This window comes from the organism of the source record quoted next, unplaced genomic scaffold (genome assembly GCF_019419815.1).
Source record: "Pyrus x bretschneideri cultivar Hongxiangsu unplaced genomic scaffold, Pyrus_bretschneideri_v1 Contig265, whole genome shotgun sequence".
NCBI classification, from domain to species: domain Eukaryota; kingdom Viridiplantae; phylum Streptophyta; class Magnoliopsida; order Rosales; family Rosaceae; genus Pyrus; species Pyrus x bretschneideri.
The window spans coordinates 1,143,022-1,164,400 of record NW_025999574.1 but is presented as its reverse complement, the minus strand read 5'-3'; the positions used below and the strand labels follow the sequence as shown (position 1 = coordinate 1,164,400).

The following is a 21,379-nucleotide window of genomic DNA, read 5'->3' as shown; positions in this document are numbered from 1 at the left end:
TATGATTTTAAAGAAGTTTATAACTTTTTATGTGTATTCAATTAGAAATTGATTTTAAAGAATTTGAGAAAGTTGAGAAATTAGAAGGAATTAGAGAGATTTCGTAGTTTATTTTAAGCATCCATAAATCTCACCTCTCCCCATGAGAGTTCGAAGGAATTGAATCAAAATGTTATTTGGAATCTCTATAAATCAATTAAACTCTATAAAAATTCATGGATTTATAAATCCATTAAAATCTCTCAAATTCTTAATTGAATACACCCCTAAGTGTTATAATACAATTAATTGAAAATTTAAAAATAAATATTTTAAACAATCAAGAAATTTGGAGTATGGGGCCATGATTTTGATAGCTAGTGTAGCGTGTAATGTAAGTTGTAATCATAATTAAACTCATCTAAGTTAAGAATATATACACACAATCCCTTTAAAGAAGGAATTTCTATTTTTATTTTTTAAATGGAGATTAGTTATGAGATGCACTTCATCGAACTTCAACTCTATAAATATAGTTTCTCGTGACCGTATCTGAAATTTCATATTTGCAACGAAAAGATAATCATCAAGTGATTTATTGGACGAAATGCAGAGAATGTGTGCGATTATCAGCAAAATTAATCATAAACAGCTGCTGATTTGACGAAACACAGAAACGGAGATACACGCGCACGAAGCTAAAAATGCTTCCTTTTGCTTCGAGAAAATACACACAAACATACATATATATATATATATATATATATATATGTGTGTGTGTGTGTGTGTATTGATTACCTGTAGTGAACGAACAATCGAGATCTTGAAACGCAATGATCGAAGAATCAGAGATGTTTATCTGTCCTAGGGTTTCTGAGATATCAATGATTTAATACCCCTCTTCTCTTCGGAGAAGAAGCTCTCTCTCTCAATCTCTCTCTCCTCTCTCTCTCTCTCTCTCTCTATCTATCTCTCTCTACTATTTCTTCTGGTTAATGTCTGGGGTTTGGATTGAAATTATATTTTGTTTTGTCCTTTTTAATTTAATTTATTATTTAAATGTTTTTTGTAAAATTTGATTGTCAACTTTGTATCTTTTGGATGCACAGCCTTGCAAGTTGCAAGTGGCGCCTTTTTATTCCCCCTTTCCAGTTCATTTTTGCCTACCCAAAATCCTATTCTGGGATTAAAGATGGTCAACAAAGTTGAAACCACAGAGAAAATTTACATTTCATAACCGAGTTTTTTTGTTTTTGAGACATTTTTTTTATATTTCTATAATTATTAAAAATGTGCGGATTTAGTCCTTGAATCGTTACAGTTATTACTTATTGTGATTCTTTTTAGAATAATGTGTTGATTTAGTCTTTGAATTATTAATTCAGCTTCTAAACTATTTTTTTTTCTTTAGAAAAGTAAGCCCTTTAACTCATTAAATTTGCCAATTGCATTTCTACTATAAGACTCAAAGCTATTTTATTCAAATTTTCGTCGAGTCACGTAACTTACATGTAATACATTTTAAAGTATACGTTAATAGTTTTAATGCGTTTAAGAACTTATTTTCTTGAAAAAATAATGTATAGAGTTAAATTTGAAGGGTATGTCGGCAATTTGATTCGTAATATATATGCAATATTAATTGCTTATTGACAAGATAATAACTGTGACATCCCACATCGCCCAGGGGAGTGATCCTTATATGTATATTCTCATCCTTATCTATCACGAGACCTTTTGGGAGCTCACTGGCTTCGGGTTCTGTAGGAACTCCAAAGTTAAGCGAGAAGGGGGTTAGAGCAATCCCATGATGGGTGACCCACTGGGAAGTTGCTCGTGAGTTCCCAAAAACAAAACCGTGAGGGAATGGTAAGCCCAAAGCGGACAATATCGTGCTACGGTGGTGGAGCGGGGCTGGGAAGTGATCCGCCCCGGGTCGGAATGTGACAATTTGGTATCAGAGCCTATCCCTGGTCGGAAATGTGCCGACGAGGACGTCGAGCCCCTAAGGGGGGTGGATTGTGACATCCCACATCGCCCAGGGGAGTGATCCTTATATGTATATTCCCATCCCTACCTATCACGAGGCCTTTTGGGAGCTCACTGACTTCGGGTTCTGTAGGAACTCCGAAGTTAAGCGAGAAGGGGGTTAGAGCAATCCCATGATGGGTGACCCACTGGGAAGTTGCTCGTGAGTTCCCAAAAACAAAACCGTGAGGGAATGGTAAGCCCAAATCGGACAATATCGTGCTACGGTGGTGGAACAGGCCCGGGAAGTGATCCGCCCCGGGTCGGGATGTGACAATAACAGTATTACTCCATAAAGTGTGTTATCTATAAGTAACATGGCTTAAATTGATGAAACATTGGATAGACTATCTTTGAATCTTATAGTAGGGATGAAATTATCAGTTTTAATGATTTTAAGGACTAGTTTAGAAACTTAACTTTCGCTTAAGTAATAATTTAGGAACCAAATCGAAATGTCAGTTCACCATTTTTAGGGGTAGGAAACCTAGAGACTGAGATCATCTTGTTCTCTTGGTTATTTTTTAATCAGAAATCTGGGTTACGACATATTTTACTATAGTCTTAAACAAAATGGGTGAATTTTTACAAACTTTTAATAACCATTTCAGCTTTTAGTTTTTAGGTTTTGGTTTTCTTTTTCTTTTTTTTAATTTAAAAAAATTATAATTAAAAAATAGTTACCAGACAACCATTTAGATTTATAAATGAACATTTGGATTAAAAGTAAGCATACTAGAGAACTCAATTTCAACACATACTTCGATATTCCCAAAACGAGTTTGACTCTCTTTTTCTTCTGTGAAAAGAATTGAAGTGATAATAATATTCTCTTCAATCAATAATTTAGATTATTATAAACCCTAATTCCCGAACCAACAATAATCTAACCCCAATTTAGAATGTTAATAGCATTAGTAGGGCCATTTTAACTTTTCTTTTTGGAGTTATGCAACTTTTTTGCACACAAGCATTTCCTTTGGTTTTATTTTCTTATTACAAACGCAAAGTATAAATGAACAATGTGGAGTGAGTTGTTGACAACGACATTTATTATCTCAACATAATTAATTAGTTAATCAATTAATTAATCAAATTAAATTGATTAATTAATTAATTAATTAATTTAATTAATAGGGTATTGACAAATAGGAAGAGTGAGAGGAGGAGTCGGCACTTAAAAAGTGCATGATGGGAGACAGCCAATTCCTCATCAATAAAGTCAGCAACAAGATAACAAATTCGGTACAATATAAATCAAACATGTCCACATTTATTCAACCTAATTTGGAAAGAACTTGGCTGCTGAAGTCCTACTGACAACCAATCCAAGATGGACACGTGTCCAAGTTTTGATTAAAAAAATCCAAATTTGAACACGTGTCCATCCCGGATTAGTTGTAAGCAGGATCGGCTGTTGAATTTACAGCAGGCAATCCCAAAACCCTAAACGGTTGGATTGTCGAAATTCAATGTTGATTGGGCCCCAGAAGGTGCCTCTTTTTGGGATCCCTATGTATACACGCATACAAATGATATTGAGCAAGGAAAGTTTTGAACTCGAAACATCGACTGCAGAGAGTATGCTCTTAAACAATAACAAAGAGCACCAAGCACGACCTAATTACGCCAAACTCACAAAACGTAAGGAAACCATCACCGAAATGACGTTAATTTTGAGCCAAGAAAACTCATTCATCTGTTTAACATATACAACACTATACTAACCTACATGCCGTGTAATTTGAAATGAATCTGGCAGCATACGAAGTCATGAAATCCCTAAAAAAACTCCTTGTGCTCATACAACATGTAAACACAAGCTTACTTACAAAGCCACTGGTTAAGGGGTCGTAAATAAGTTTGCGAATCTGAGTACTATCTACAACAGATGACAGGCTCGACTCATGTATCAAGCAGCTTCTTCCACCTGGCATACCCGAATATGAGAAAGAAGAGTAACATGGAAAATGCCGTAATACCCCCAACAAAGGGCTCAAATATCCCTTTCTTGGTGTATAATATACAGGGGATGTTCATACCAAATATACCAGATATCAAGGTCTCCACTGCTATCTCAAATGATGCAATGGTCAATGTCAATTGGAGCTGAATGAGTTCGTTTCGTTGGTTATCAAGTTGTATGTTGACATAATCCTCCGTGTCATCAATATACTCCCGCACCTACATCCAATGAACACAATACGAACATGAGCAGTATTCAAGGACGGATTAACACAATAACCAATCATGCTTAACATGCACAACTAACTGGTTTCTAAATTACAATTCTTATATACCAATGACAGTGAAATTAGTTCCAACTGGGAACCCACAAGAGGTCCAAAGCCTCCAAAGTATTCCAGGAGCAAGTGCAACCACAGAACTCTTACAGAAAATATGCAACATTTAAGAAATCTAACCTAAAATTCATTATCTGGAACTGAATCAAAGTTGATGCAACTGCATTAAAACACAAGCTAACGGTGACAAATGATATTTAATATTGTTTTGTAAAACGTTAAGTTCTCCCGGACGAGATCCTTTAAGAAGCATTTGTGTAAACTGAACTTAATAGTCAAGTTCTATAGTATAAAGTTGTTATAGTAGGTCATAACAATTACCACTCACAGATAATATTTTGTTACGGGTTCCATCCAGTTGCATAAAATATGCCTCAAGCAGCATCTCTAGATCTTCTACGTCATCGTAATCCATATTGTTACTGTTTACCAAGCTCCCACTTCTGTTAGAACTAAGCCGACGTAAATAGGGTGCAGATATGCTATTTGAAGCAGAACGCCCCAACAAAGCCTCAGGCTGTTGATTCTGCATCCATTTCCTTGTTAAATATAAATGTGCCATATCTTCATTGTCATCCAACAAATGTTCGAGTTCATCCCTCACCTGAAATCAGACAGACACACGCTTCTAACTCAAAAGGAAACAAAAATATAAATATTAAATAGTGGCATACAGATAAAACATGTATGCTAAGTTCCCATTTTACAGAAACTTTTTCTAGCATATTGTCAAATAGCAAAGAGTATCAACTTCTCTTTGTACTCCTGCACAATCTAGAAACAGCTAAAGCCTCAATCCCATGCACCACACAAATTCAATCCCACGCACCATACAAATTCAATCCCACACCGACAGCTAAGTATAAAAGGATTCTATCAAGTTGCCATGAGAAATGTACATTTTTCAGCTAAACTTGACACCTCTTCCCTAGCAACAGTCATATAAAGTAAGTTATATGGATGTTGGTTTTGCCACCCCATCAAGTAGAAACAATTTCAAGAGAAGCCCCCTGTCGATCAATTTTCAACATAATAAGACCTAACTCCTGATACGATTCACTTCATATGCACTCAGTTATACAGGCTAACAATGTCAATACTAAAACCAGAACAAGTCTAAAGGAAGTGTGGTAATAAAAATCTCATCAGAAATATCTTATCATTCACCAGAACGTGAGGGCTTTCAAAAATTATTCAAACCTTCGTGTCACTTACACATAGGAGGATTTAGAAAATGGAACTCTGTCATCTCAAACATCATAATTTCAATTTCCTAAACCCTTGTATATTTACTTGTGCATTAAACTTAGGCTAAGGTTTGATTTAAAGTTTGGGCCTTAGATGCCAGAAACCTTTGCTATTCTTCATATGGCATGACTGCAGGAAAGGCTATAAAAAGAACAATTGTATTACCATGTGACTTAAAATATGAAACACAGATAAACGTAACTCAACAAAACAAGAGTTGATGACAATGGCTCTCAACTATAATCAAATTATTCAGTGTGTCAAACAACCATAGCATCTAGCCCAGACAACCAACCCGATGCAACTAGGCAACCAGAAATATATGCTGAATAAATGTAAAGATGCTTTTATTAGTGAATTGAATGGCATTTTACGAGCGCACTACCATTACAAATTTCTATCTTTGATATATTGATGTATCTGTTTGTTTCAGTTCCTAATTCATGAAACATTCTTGAAGCAGATTCTGTCAAGACACTTAATTGGGGTTTATTTATGTCAATCTGGGATTTACTGCTTTATATTCATGGGTGATAGTGTTATATTATTTAAGGCACCAGTGGCTCCAAAAACCTTTTTCAGTTTTCAAAACAAATTGAAATATCACAAAAACTATGAATTGACAAACATTTTAACTCCAAGTTGCGTCAGGTTATTAATTCCCGACATAATTGAAATTAGACATGCAGCATAGCAAATCATCTGAAAAAATATAACAAAGAAAATAATGACAAATGATATCCCTCAAGAAGAAGGGTTAAGCAAACATACCTTCTGTACACGTGCAAGCAAACGCGTAAGAATGCTTTTCAAACTCCTCACAAGTTCAAGGTTCTTGGTGCTAACATTTCTAGCCAGTTCATCTAAAACAGGGTAGGCTTCTCTCTCAAGGTCTGCCACACTAGAATTCAAGTATGTACAGACAACTTCTAATGCAATCTCCAGAACCTGAAACTCAAATGGGAGATCACACTGCACACCTTCAACGGCTTCAGGAACAGGTAACCATTGCTTTCCGCTTGAAACAATCATTCCACTAGCTAGTTCATCAAGTGGACTTGCTTCTTCTATCCTGGATTGCCTTTTCTGAGGAAGTTGTTGCCTTAGCTGATCCCCAAACGGAAGAACCTCCTGCCGAAGAGGATCAAGCAACAAAACCTCTTCCGCTGTAACTATAGCCTTTATAAACTCTAAATTAACCACCATGGCCTTCTCCCTAGCTGCAATTGAAATGAGAAAACATATTTCCATTGGTCATCATGGTCTGCTATGGCTACACAATTAAAAAAACCAGCAAATAAGGTAACCCTAACCCTAACCCTAATGAGAATTCACATATAAGATAAAAAAGGGGAGGAGGAGGAGGAGTACCAAGGATGCTGGAGGAATGGGAGAAGACAGGGCCGAGAATCCTCAAGTCCCGGGCGGGAATGGCGGCGCGTCGAATAATAGCATTCTTGTCACACTCGACGAGCTCTGATCCGCCAAAGCGGTCAAACCGCATCCAAAGCCTGGCTCCTCCGGCCTTCTTCTTCCCCTTCACGCCACCGCCGCCAGCAACAACAGCGTTCAGATTATTATTATTGTTGTTGGTATTGGTACTGTTGATATGGACATTGGAGGGGGGAGGAGATCGAAACGGCTGCGGCAGCGAGGGAAAAGGGGAAGGGGGAGGGCCAATGAACTTCTTGGGGGGGCCGGCGGCGGATGCTGCTGCTGCGCTTGAAAGAGAAGGGACCCTTCCCCATTTTTGCTTCTCTTTCTCTTCCCGTTCCGTGTGTGTATTTAAGCGAGTCATGGATCTTTCTCTTCCCCTTCTTCTCTCCTGCTCCGACTCCGACTCCGACTCCGAATCCGCCTCCTCATCATCCCCAGCCGCTTACTTCTTTCACGTTCTCTCTCTCTCTCTCCCAACTCCCAAACGCACTTTATTTGATTTTTAATTGTTTTTATATACAATAAGGAACGCGAAAATTTTATTGGCACCAGATGCCACAGACACCTTTTGTGTGCCGTGGCGGTCAGGTAAAGTAAGGGGATGTATTCAATAGGGTACCACTATGTTTGAACAGAGAAAATAAACATAGAATTTTGGTAAATGTTAAAATTTATAAATTAATAGGCATAAATTTTCTTATTTAAATTTATAAACGTAGAAATTTAGAATTTCTGCATGGAAAAAAAACTTGGAATTTGGGACCTCCAAATCCCAAGTTCAAATTCTATGTAAATAGGTGTCATTTATCAATTTCTATGATTGAGAGTTTAAAAATAACAAATTCCATGTTCAATTCCATTGTTCTTTTAAGTTAACCAAATAAGAAAATTTACAAATTCTAGAAAATAAAATCTCATCATTTCAATTTCCGTTATTTTTAAATTCATTAGTAATCTTAAATTTCTTCACCCAAACATTTACAAATTCCTTAGAATCATTTTTAAGTGATTCTCTAAAATTCAAGGTGTATTCATTTAGGATTCTAAAGAAGCTTATAATATTCCATGTGTATTCAATTAGAAATTGATTTTAAAGAATTTAAGAAAGTTGAGAAATTAGAAGGAATTAGAGAGATTTAGTAGTTTATTTTAAGCATCCACAAATCACCTCTCCCCATTACGGAATTGAATCAAAATTTTATTTGGAATCTCTACAAATCAATTAAACTCCATAAAAATCCATGGATTTATAAATCCATTAAAATCTCTCAATTGAATACACCCCCTAAGTGTTATAATATAAATGATTGAAAATTTAAAAATAAATAAACAATTGTATCAGGAAATTTGGAGTATCGGGCCATGTTTTCGATAGCGAGTGTAGCGTGTAATGTAAGTTGTAATCATAGTTAAACTCATCTAACTTAAGAATATATACACACAATCCCTTTAAGGGAAGGAATTTCTATTTTTATTTTTTAAATTGAGATTAGTTATGCTACGCACTTCACATCGAACTTCAACTCTATAAATATAGTTTCTCATGACCGTATCTGAAATTTCATATTTATAAAGCAAATCTTACAATTTTATTCAGGAAAAGAAAAAAAACCAAAGAAAAGACAAAATAAATTGGCACAAAGACTCCATTTGTATAGCAGAAAAGTAGAAACAAACCACACAAACGCCTCTAACGGCTGAAAAATAGTTAATAACATTCAACAATTGCAGCATAGAGCTTCTTCACAATGCGATTTTGGAACTGAGAAAATGCATTGCTCCATGGCACATTAGACAACAATGAACCAAGAACAATCCAAAACCCGAATGCAAATCCAAGCCCCAAGCTCAAATAGAATCCACCGTCGTCAAGTAAATAACCTTGTACGTGCTTGTCATCACCTACCGGTGGCATGGCCTCATTTACACTGCAACGCTCTTTCAACGGAGGTCCGCATAGTTTGTTGCCAACATAACTAGACTGATCAAAGCTCTGAAGCTGAGTGCTTATCGGAATCTGCCCTATCAGCTTGTTATAAGACAAATTCAGATAACTGAGAAATGTCAAGTTCGATATGCTTGGAGAAATTTCACCAGAAAGTTGGTTCACAGACAAATCAAGTGACTCTAACATTTTCATATCACCGATTTTGGAAGGAATTCTTCCAGCCAAAAGATTATTGGATAAATTCAATGTTTGCAAGATAATGAGGCTAGTCAGCTCTTCGGGGATTTCTCCAGATATCATGTTGCTTGAAAGGTCCAAGCTAGTTACCAAAAGAAGCACTGTGTCATATTTCACTTCTCTGCCTTTGGTCACAAAATCCGCTTTCTCTATGTAGGCCTTACCATTCATATAAAAAACAACATAGCCAGTGGTACCTACTTTGCTTGAAAGGGTAGTGGCCATGGATGAAAAATTTTGGAAGCATCTTGGTATCGTTCCCGACAGATTGTTATAAGCAAGGTCCAAGATTTGGAGATGTGTGAGACTGCAGAGTTCATCTGGAATGAAACCATGGAACTTATTTGAACGAAGACTAAGAACTGTCAAGCTTGGGCCAAACCATATTGGAATGCCTCCAGCAAACTTGTTTCCAGCAAGGTCAAGAAGAATCAACCACTCACAATTTTGTAGGGACACGGGTAATTCTCCCGATAGGCTATTATTGCGCAAGTACAATGATCGAAGGGAAAGTAAGTCTCCAATAGAGCTTGGAATTTTCCCTGTCAAATTGTTGTCTTCTAAATTCACAGTTGTTAAGTTTGGCCAGTATGACAGACAATCAGGAATTTCTCCATCGAGGAGATTGTTTTCAAGATGAAGAACATGAAGGTTTTTAGGTACATCACTCCTATCACAAAAGAAGTGAGAGAGAGTTCCTGAAAATGATGAATTCGAAAGATCTAATGCAATCACTGCCGAAGACACAAGTGGCAATGAACCGTTGAACTGGTTCGATCTTAAGTCAATTACAAACTTTGAACCCATAGAGAAAGAATTGGCAAAAACTATGTTTGGAACCTCCCCGGACAATTGATTACTCGAGAGAAACACATGGTTATCTACATCATATGAAAAGATGTTCCAGAACCAAGTCGGAATGGTACCTGAAATTCCTGTATTGGACAAGTTAAGAGCAGACAATTGATTTTGACTTTGAAGCCATGTAGGCAACTCTGATGGGTCCAGACGCCAAGAACCTAAACTCAAGGTAGAAAGTTGAAAAGGAGGAACCCAGTCATAGTTGGTTTTAAGAGTCAAGGAGTTATCATCTGCAGTAAACACTTTCAATCTTGTAAGATTAGTAAAATGAGCTTCAAAGACAACACCCTCGAATGAATTATGATCAATGCTCAAGTATTGCAAGCGTGATAGATTTCCTAAGGACATCGGAAAGAGACCTGAAAAATTATTATTCGAAAAATCTAAATAATCTATTTTATCAAAACTACACCGAGACAAACTTTCTAAGATTTTTGATACCCTTCCCCTAAAATTGTTATAACCTAGACCAACAGAAGTCAACCTACAAAGATTTCCCAAGGAGTTTGGGATTTCCCCTTCAAGCTCATTCCCACTTAATTGAAGATCAACAAGGGCTGTCAAGTTTCCAAGGGAACTCGAAATTTCACCATGGAAAGCATTGGAAGAAAGATTGAGGGACTCAAGATTGCCCAAACTGTACAACCATGTAGGTATGGTAGAGTTGACATCATTCTCAAAAAGATCAAGAACTTTAAGATTTGTCAAGTTCGCAATACCACTTGGCATGTGATGAAGTTCGCAGTAAGAAAAATGCAACTCTACCAGCAGAGAAGGGAGTGTGTTTACTTGTAACAAACGAGATGCGTTGGTAAGAGCTACATCACTCATGTCAAGATGTTTCAACAGAGAAAGACCAGAGAGCCATTCAAGATTCTCGACCATCAAACCAGAGTTGCCAGAAAGGTCGAGATAACGTAGACTTGAGAGATTTCCCAACTGATGAGGAATGGTTCCTTCGAACCCTGCACCCGAGAGATCAAGATATCTTAAACGTTTAAGAGAACCCAAAAAGCTGGGAATCTGTAGTCCTTCAAAATGGTTGGATCTTAAGTCCAAGTGGCTGAGATGCTTTAAATTGAGTAGAGAAGGATTTACCTTGCCACGCAGCATATGTTCCTCACCAGTCACTTCATCCAAATAACTAGCAAGGTGGAGCTCACGGACATGACCGGTTAAATTACTGCAGGCAACACCGGTCCAGTTGCAACAATCGCCTTCACCATCCCAAGAGGAAAGCATATTTGAAAAATCACCGAGATCTTTCTTGAACATAAGAAGTGTTTGTCTCTCATTTTCTTTGCAAGGCAAATGGACCAGGTTTCCATTGCATAAGGTAAGTGTAAAAGACGCAATGGATAGAAGAAAGGTGAGTAGGTAAACAAGTCTCATGACTGTCATCGTATAGATATGGAGTAGGTGATGGATGTGAGGAATGAGTAATTTAGAGTTGTGCTATATATACACACGTTAGTAAAGAGTAAAGGTCCAACCTCGGCCCTACTCTTTATATTTACTACAAATCATTTTTCTACATCCCTCCCGGCAAAGACGGAAGCGGGTCAAGAGATTTAAGACAGAAAGGATGGTCCATCCCCAAAACAAATTCCAGGCAGTGATGGATATGGTTCATCCCCAAAGAAACGTCAGGACCATATATAGCAATAATTGATCTACTTAAATTAGTTTTAAAAATCATTTTCTGGAAGAGAATTGAAGTCTAGATTGACGAGGCCGAATGCCCTTATTTTACTCTACTACTATTGGATATTTAATTGAGAAAATTATAATTAGATGCGTCATTGTAGACATTAAGAAGTGAGTCAAGTCATTTTTCTACATCCAGACCTACAAAGTCGTTATGGAAAAATTTAGGGGTAAATGAATTTTAATCCTTGTATTAGATTAATTTTTCATTAAAACCTGGTGTAGTATTAGTTATTTGATCTTGGTCCTCCATGTCATCATGATTACTATAACTCATATTTTGTTGTTTTTAAACTCCTTAATGGCTCTTTTTGTTCCCATTGTGCCCCTATAATTAATTATTCGACCTTCTTGGTATGTTCCACATTATTAGAAACTAATTTTGACTTTGATTAATTGATTTCTTCCATGATTTATATATAGTGCCTGGAAAGATTTTTCATATCATCATGCCTAAATTACAAGATGAAAAAAGTTAAGGTATCAAACGTATAACACACCAACAAAGTGTGTGTATCTAAATATTAGTACCTAGTTGAAAAAAACCTAATCATAGTATCTAGTTGAACGCATCTAAATCATAGTATTTAATCGAATGTATCTACGTTATAGTACCTAATCAAATTTATCTAAATTATCGTACGTACCTAATCGAATGTATATAACTTATCGTACCTAATTGAATACAAATGCAATAGATCAAACCCAACTCCAAACTCAACAATTCATACACTAATAAAATGATCAAAACCCAATAATAAAATCAACCATACTAAATAACAAAAAAAAAAAAAAAAAAACCTAATATAATAAGAAATATCACAAGCACAATGCCACAAAAAAAGTTACTGAAGTTGAACCCATTCTCTTCTTTGCAAATCGTTGGAATCCACCTAGTAACACAAGCCATATGCCATTCAAAACCAACGGAAAGAAAATAGAGAGAGACCTAATGCAAATGATGAGAAAAAAGGGGAAAATCGTAATTAGCAAATGTATGTGAAGAAATCAGCCAATATATGGATGGTTGCGTCATCTCTTTTTCAATTGCAGAGGCCTAATCTCTTTTTCTAAGGAGAAGCTTAATCTGTCACTCAGTACTACGGTCTGGTGGTATTTCTCTTCACTTGTAAGTGAGAGGTCTTAAGTTCGAATATCGTGGATAACGAATTCGATACAAAATTAGGCTACCTATTGTGTGGCTTAGCCGAATTCTCCCTCGATGTACTAAAAAAAAAGAAGAAGAAGCCTAATCTCTAATTCATTTGGCGTTGCATCTTTAAATGCTCATTTCGAATTTAAAAAAAAAAAAATTCATACAATTGTGAAACCATTCAAAAGCAATACTTAGGGGTAATATAGGATAAAACATAGTAAAATTACATAAAAGAAATTAAATATGACGTGTAATAAAAATGATGATTTGGACACGAGTCAAAGAACTAAAATTAGTTTTTAATCATTCTTACATTATTTATCTAAAAGTAATCATTTTTAAGGACTAAAATATAGTTTTCCTAAAAATTTATATGTCGGTCAAAAACATGTGATTGCAAAATTTGATATACCTTTCTTAGAGTTATGATTTTTGAGGAATGACCAGTCCTCAGATCGAAGGATTTATTTGTTGATCAATTAAATTTTATCTTGGTCGATCTGAAAATTTTCTTTTTTTCTTTTTTAGATGAAAATTAATAACTATTTTTTCTGGAAAATAAAATAAAATAAAATAAAATTCCTTACTTTTTTCATCATTCATCTCTTTTAGTGGTAGACAATGTTCTGCCCTAATTAATTAGGAGGAGAAAAAAAAAAAAAAACAAGATGTTTGGAACTAAAATAAGTTTGGCCCAATGATTTTATTTCACTCAAGTACCAATGGCTATTTAATTTCAACAGAAGAGAACAGTAACCGAGGCCAAGGATTTGAAAGTACTACACACGTTGCGTTGTGGGCAGCAAACACCCTTCAAGCTATACATTTAACCCAATCGGATTTTACTGAGGAAAAGCTACCTTTCGATGGCATTTTTGTAGTTTTGAGGAGATGAAAGCTCAAGTTGTAATGTAAGTTCTTATTTTCTGTCATTAAGCACATCAACAACAGGGAGCATAAAGAATTATTTTGAGAGTAAAAAGCTTAAACTAGAAGAAATGTATGTTCTACATAAAGCTGCATAAACAAAGAAGAAAATGACACTCAACTCACAACTCAAAAAGATTTTAAAGTTCTGCAGCCTACTTTCTTTCCAATTCCTTTTGTAATCTTTGGACTTGTATTCATGTTTAAGGCGTTGCTACATTGCATGCAGTATCGATTTCTTTTAAGAAAAACTCTTTTCTTTTCAAATCACTTCATCAACCTGTACGAACTTGCTCGACTAGCAAGAAAGTTTGCCCGAATAGGTCCAAACATGTCTGTGTATCTCTTGTATTTTGCATCTCTTTCAAGTTATTACTTTGTAGGTGGATATTTTCTAAGTATTTAACATTATTTCCCTTCTATTCTTTCATTTTCATAGTGTTCGATGCGTTTATTTAAACATATCCATGTGAGAATTGCAAACTGAATTGAACTAAGAGCCAATCAGTTTATGCTATTCAAGTAATTCGATTCATAACTTAAAAATCACGTTATATGCTTCAAGTAATTTGATTCATAACAATTGACAGCTCAACATTAGTCTTGCATAATATTCTAGAGCTGATCTTATTTTTGTTTTTGTCTTAAGATTTTTTTTTTCCCAAAGAAACATATAATTGGAGGAGAAGTCTTTTCTCAATCTTGGAATTTTATGAAAAGAGCTTCCTTTTTCTATATCCATCCCCCACAAAGACGGTAGACAAAGTCGTTGTGGAAAATTTATCGGTCAACAGAAATAGGACAAAAGTCACATGGTTGTAATCAGGCATGCAGATGGTAATAATTGTTCTACAAGTCAGAGGGCAAAGAAACCCAGACCACAAGAAATGAGAGAAAAAGAAACATGACAAGTTCTTGTGTTTCACCGTGTTTGCAAATTGCAAGCGCATCCAGACTTAGTAACCTGAGAAATACAACTCTTAGAAGGTTCTCTGAAATAAACGTTGTGCAATGAATGAGTATAAGTCATTTAGAAGACAAATTATGTATCAGAGTTTACTCTCATTGGTCAAGGAAGAAGATTATATCTATTAAGACAATCCACCACTTGCATATATAATTATATATCTCACGATGAATAATATTCTACAGGTCTTATTTCTTTTTTTTTTTTTTTGTCTTAAGGTAGACAAAGTCCTTGTGGAAAGATTTATAAGTCAGTCAAGAGATATACGACAAAAATGATGGCCCATCCCCAATATAATTCCAACTTCATCCCAAAAGAAAAGTCACAAGAGTTCTAGGAAAAAATAAAAAATAGTCACGAGAGACTTATGGCTAGTTTCGGGTTGATGTGTTGTGATGAAAAAAAAAAAGCGCTTAGCCTTGATTATGTTAATGGTTTACATTATCGGTTGATAGAAAATCAAAGCAAATTTACTGATGAATTGCAATTTCAAAAAGAAAATCTGAAGAATAAAAATACGAAATACAACGAGAAGAATGAAGCGTAAACGTAATCAACAATTAAATTTAAATTTATAGTTTATGGGATTATGGTGACAATCAACGAGCATTTGTAAAATTTTTTTTTGAGTTTTAACGAAAAACCACGATACTGATCACTTTAATGAAAAATCACGTTTTTATACTAAAAAGTCAAACCTGAAACTATTCACTTTACCCTTTATGCCTTTCAAGTAATTCGATTCATAACTTAAAAATCACGTTATACGCTTTTCAAGTAATTTGATTCATAACAATTGACAGCTCAACATTAGTCTTGCATAATATTTTAGAGCTGATCTTATTTCTGTTTTTGTCTTAAGATTTTTTTTTTTTTTCCCAAAGAAACATATAATTGGAGGAGAAGTCTTTTCTCAACCTTGGAATTTTATGAAAAGAGCTTCCTTTTTCTACATCCATCCCCCACAAAGACGGTAGACAAAGTCGTTATGGAAAATTTATCGGTCAACAGAAATAGGACAAAAGTCACATGGTTGTAATCAGGCATGCAGATGGTAATAATTGTTCTACAAGTCAGAGGGCAAAGAAACCCAGACCACAAGAAATGAGAGAAAAAGAAACATGACAAGTTCTTGTGTTTCATCGTGTTTGCAAATTGCAAGCGCATCCAGACTTAGTAACCTGAAAATACAACTCTTAGAAGGTTCTCTGAAATAAACGTTGTGCAATGAATGAGTATAAGTCATTTAGAAGACAAATTATGTATCAGAGTTTACTCTCATTGGTCAAGGAAGAAGATTATATCTATTAAGACAATCCACCACTTGCATATATAATTGTATATCTCACGATGAATAATATTATATAGGTCTTATTTCTTTTATTTTTGTCTTAAGGTAGACAAAGTCCTTGTGGAAACATTTATAAGTCAGTCAAGAGATATACGACAAAAATGATGGCCCATCCCCAATATAATTCCAACTTCATCCCAAAAGAAAAGTCACAAGAGTTCTAGGAAAAAAATAAAAAATAGTCATGAGAGACTTATGGCTAGTTTCGGGTTGATGTGTTGTGATGAAAAAAAAAAAAAGCGCTTAGCCTTGATTCTGTTAATGGTTTACATTATTGGTTGATAGAAAATCAAAGCAAGTTTACCGATGAATTGCAATTTCAAAAAGAAAATCTGAAGAATAAAAAAACGAAATACAACGAGAAGAATGAAGCGTAAACGTAATCAACAATTAAATTTAAATTTATAGTTTATGGGATTTTGGTGACAATCAACGAGCATTTGTAAAAATTTTTTTTGAGTTTTAACGAAAAACCACGATATTGATCACTTTAATGAAAAATCACGTTTTTATACTAAAAAGTCAAACCTGAAACTATTCACTTTACCCTTTATGCCTTTCAAGTAATTCGATTCATAACTTAAAAATCACGTTATATGCTTTTCAAGTAATTTGATTCATTAAAATTGACAGCTCAACATTAGTCTTGCATAATATTTTAGAGCTGATCTTATTTCTGTTTTTGTCTTAAGATTTTTTTTTTTTTTCCCAAAGAAACATATAATTGGAGGAGAAGTCTTTTCTCAACCTTGGAATTTTAAGAAAAGAGCTTCTTTTTTCTACATCCATCCCCCACAAAGACGGTAGACAAAGTCGTTATGGAAAATTTATCGGTCAACAGAAATAGGACAAAAGTCACATGGTTGTAATCAGGCATGCAGATGGTAATAATTGTTCTACAAGTCAGAGGGCAAAGGAACCCAGACCACAAGAAATGAGAGAAAAAGACACATGATAAGTTCTTGTGTTTCATCGTGTTTGCAAATTGCAAGCGCATCCAGACTTAGTAACCTGAGAAATACAACTCTTAGAAGGTTCTCTGAAATAAACGTTGTGCAATGAATGAGTATAAGTCATTTAGAAGACAAATTATGTATCAGAGTTTACTCTCATTGGTCAAGGAAGAAGATTATATCTATTAAGATAATCCACCACTTGCATATATAATTATATATCTCACGATGAATAATATTCTATAGGTCTTATTTCTTTTATTTTTGTCTTAAGGTAGACAAAGTCCTTGTGGAAACATTTATAAGTCAGTCAAGAGATATACGACAAAAATGATGGCCCATCCCCAATATAATTCCAACTTCATCCCAAAAGAAAAGTCACAAGAGTTCTAGGAAAAAAATAAAAAATAGTCATGAGAGACTTATGGCTAGTTTCGGGTTGATGTGTTGTGATGAAAAAAAAAAAAAGCGCTTAGCCTTGATTCTGTTAATGGTTTACATTATTGGTTGATAGAAAATCAAAGCAAGTTTACCGAAGTATTGCAATTTCAAAAAGAAAATCTGAAGAATAAAAAAACGAAATACAACGAGAAGAATGAAGCGTAAACGTAATCAACAATTAAATTTAAATTTATAGTTTATGGGATTATGGTGACAATCAACGAGCATTTGTAAAAAAAAATTTTGAGTTTTAACGAAAAACCACGATATTGATCACTTTAATGAAAAATCACGTTTTTATACTAAAAAGTCAAACCTGAAACTATTCACTTTACCCTTTATGCCTGTCAAGTAATTCGATTCATAACTTAAAAATCACGTTATATGCTTTCAAGTAATTTAATTCATAACAATTGACAGCTCAACATTAGTCTTGCATAATATTTTAGAGCTGATCTTATTTCTGTTTTTGTCTTAAGATTTTTTTTTTTCCCCAAAGAAACATATAATTGGAGGAGAAGTCTTTTCTCAACCTTGGAATTTTATGAAAACAGCTTCATTTTTCTACATCCATCCCCCACAAAGACGGTAGACAAAGTCGTTATGGAAAATTTATCAGTCAACAGAAATAGGACAAAAGTCACATGGTTGTAATCAGGCATGCAGATGGTAATAATTGTTCTACAAGTCAGAGGGCAAAGAAACCCAGACCACAAGAAATGAGAGAAAAAGAAACATGATAAGTTCTTGTGTTTCATCGTGTTTGCAAATTGCAAGCGCATCCAGACTTAGTAACCTGAGAAATACAACTCTTAGAAGGTTCTCTGAAATAAACGTTGTGCAATGAATGAGTATAAGTCATTTAGAAGACAAATTATATATCAGAGTTTACTTTCATTGGTCAAGGAAGAAGATTATATCTATTAAGACAATCCACCACTTGCATATATAATTATATATCTCACGATGAATAATATTCTATAGGTCTTATTTCTTTTATTTTTGTCTTAAGGTAGACAAAGTCCTTGTGGAAACATTTATAAGTCAGTCAAGAGATATACGGCAAAAATGATGGCCCATCCCCAATATAATTCCAACTTCATCCCAAAAGAAAAGTCACAAGAGTTCTAGGAAAAAAAAAAAAAATAGTCATGAGAGACTTATGGCTAGTTTCGGCTTGATGTGTTGTGATGAAAAAAAAAAAGCGCTTAGCCTTGATTCTGTTAATGGTTTACATTATTGGTTGATAGAAAATCAAAGCAAGTTTACCGATGAATTGCAATTTCAAAAAGAAAATCTGAAGAATAAAAAACCGAAATACAACGAGAAGAATGAAGCGTAAACGTAATCAACAATTAAATTTAAATTTATAGTTTATGGGATTATGGTGACAATCAACGAGCATTTGTAAATTTTTTTTTTGAGTTTTAACGAAAAACCACGATATTGATCACTTTAATGAAAAATCACGTTTTTATACTAAAAAGTCAAACCTGAAACTATTCACTTTACCCTTTATGCCTTTCAAGTAATTCGATTCATAACTTAAAAATCACGTTATATGCTTTTCAAGTAATTTGATTCATTAAAATTGACAGCTCAGCATTAGTCTTGCATAATATTTTAGAGCTGATCTTATTTCTGTTTTTGTCTTAAGATTTTTTTTTTTTCCCAAAGAAACATATAATTGGAGGAGAAGTCTTTTCTCAACCTTGGAATTTTATGAAAACAGCTTCCTTTTTCTACATCCATCCCCCACAAAGACGGTAGACAAAGTTGTTATGGAAAATTTATCGGTCAACAGAAATAGGACAAAAGTCACATGGTTGTAATCAGGCATGCAGATGGTAATAATTGTTCTACAAGTCAGAGGGCAAAGAAACCCAGACGACAAGAAATGAGAGAAAAAGAAACATGACAAGTTCTTGTGTTTCATCGTGTTTGCAAATTGCAAGCGCATCCAGACTTAGTAACCTGAGAAATACAACTCTTAGAAGGTTCTCTGAAATAAACGTTGTGCAATGAATGAGTATAAGTCATTTAGAAGACAAATTATGTATCAGAGTTTACTCTGATTGGTCAAGGAAGAAGATTATATCTATTAAGACAATCCACCACTTGCATATATAATTATATATCTCACGATGAATAATATTCTAATTGTCTTATTTCTTTTATTTTTGTCTTAAGGTAGACAAAGTCCTTGTGGAAAGATTTATAAGTCAGTCAAGAGATATACGACAAAAATGATGGCCCATCCCCAATATAATTCCAACTTCATCCCAAAAGAAAAGTCACAAGAGTTCTAGGAAAAAATAAAAAATAGTCATGAGAGACTTATGGCTAGTTTCGGGTTGATGTGTTGTGAGGGAAAAAAAAAAAAAAAAAAAGCGCTTAGGCTTGATTCTGTTAATGGTTTACATTATTGGTTGATAGAAAATCAAAGCAAGTTTACCGATGAATTGCAATTTCAAAAAGAAAATCTGAAGAATAAAAAAACGAAATACAACGAGAAGAATGAAGCGTAAACGAAATCAACAATTAAATTTAAATTTATAGTTTATGGGATTATGGTGACAATCAATGAGCATTTGTAAAATTTTTTTTTGAGTTTTAACGAAAAACCACGATATTGATCACTTTAATGAAAAATCACGTTTTTATACTAAAAAGTCAAACCTGAAACTATTCACTTTACCCTTTATGCCTTTCAAGTAATTCGATTCATAACTTAAAAATCACGTTATATGCTTTTCAAGTAATTTGATTCATAACAATTGACAGCTCAACATTAGTCTTGCATAATATTCTAGAGCTGATCTTATTTTTGTTTTTGTCTTAAGATTTTTTTTTTTTCCCAAAGAAACATATAATTGGAGAAGTCTTTTCTCAACCTTGGAATTTTATGAAAAGAGCTTCCTTTTTCTACATCCATCCCCCACAAAGACGGTAGACAAAGTCGTTATGGAAAATTTATCGGTCAACAGAAATAGGACAAAAGTCACATGGTTGTAATCAGGCATGCAGATGGTAATAATTGTTCTACAAGTCAGAGGGCAAAGAAACCCAGACCACAAGAAATGAAAGAAAAAGAAACATGACAAGTTCTTGTGTTTCATCGTGTTTGCAAATTGCAAGCGCATCCAGACTTAGTAACCTGAGAAATACAACTCTTAGAAGGTTCTCTGAAATAAACGTTGTGCAATGAATGAGTATAAGTCATTTAGAAGACAAATTATGTATCAGAGTTTACTCTCATTGGTCAAGGAAGAAGATTATATCTATTAAGATAATCCACCACTTGCATATATAATTATATATCTCACGATGAATAATATTCTATAGGTCTTATTTCTTTTATTTTTGTCTTAAGGTAGACAAAGTCCTTGTGGAAACATTTATAAGTCAGTCAAGAGATATACGACAAAAATGATGGCCCATCCCCAATATAATTCCAACTTCATCCCAAAAGAAAAGTCACAAGAGTTCTAGGAAAAAAATAAAAAATAGTCATGAGAGACTTATGGCTAGTTTCGGGTTGATGTGTTGTGAGGAAAGAGAAAAAAAAAAAAAAAAAAAAAAAAGCGCTTAGCCTCAATTCTGTTAATGGTTTACATTATTGGTTGATAGAGAATCAAAGCAAATTTACCGATGAATTGCAATTTCAAAAAGAAAATCTGAAGAATAAAAAAACGAAATACAACGAGAAGAATGAAGCGTAAACGAAATCAACAATTAAATTTAAATTTATAGTTTATGGGATTATGGTGACAATCAATGAGCATTTGTAAATTTATTTTTTTTTGAGTTTTAACGAAAAACCCACGATATTGATC

General features: G+C 34.3%; 1 protein-coding gene and 1 pseudogene across 2 annotated transcripts; both read right to left on the bottom strand.

The window, feature by feature from the left end:
• Positions 1 to 3,652: 3,652 nt before the first annotated feature.
• Positions 3,653 to 7,566, bottom strand: LOC103940376 (annotated as a pseudogene).
• Positions 7,567 to 8,544: 978 nt separating this feature from the next.
• LOC103938087 (receptor-like protein EIX1) lies at positions 8,545 to 11,627 on the bottom strand. Of its 2 annotated transcripts, XM_009348085.3 has the most exons (2): positions 11,140 to 11,281; positions 8,545 to 11,006 (listed from the first exon to the last, which is right to left on the bottom strand). In XM_009348085.3, exon 2 carries the CDS (start codon positions 10,924 to 10,926, stop codon positions 8,704 to 8,706), a length of 2,223 nt encoding a protein of 740 aa, XP_009346360.2. In that variant the 5' UTR covers positions 10,927 to 11,006; positions 11,140 to 11,281; the 3' UTR covers positions 8,545 to 8,703. The 2 variants fall into 2 exon arrangements, with proteins under 2 accessions (XP_009346360.2, XP_048443336.1); XM_048587379.1 differs by having other exon boundaries at positions 8,545 to 11,627.
• Positions 11,628 to 21,379: the final 9,752 nt, after the last annotated feature.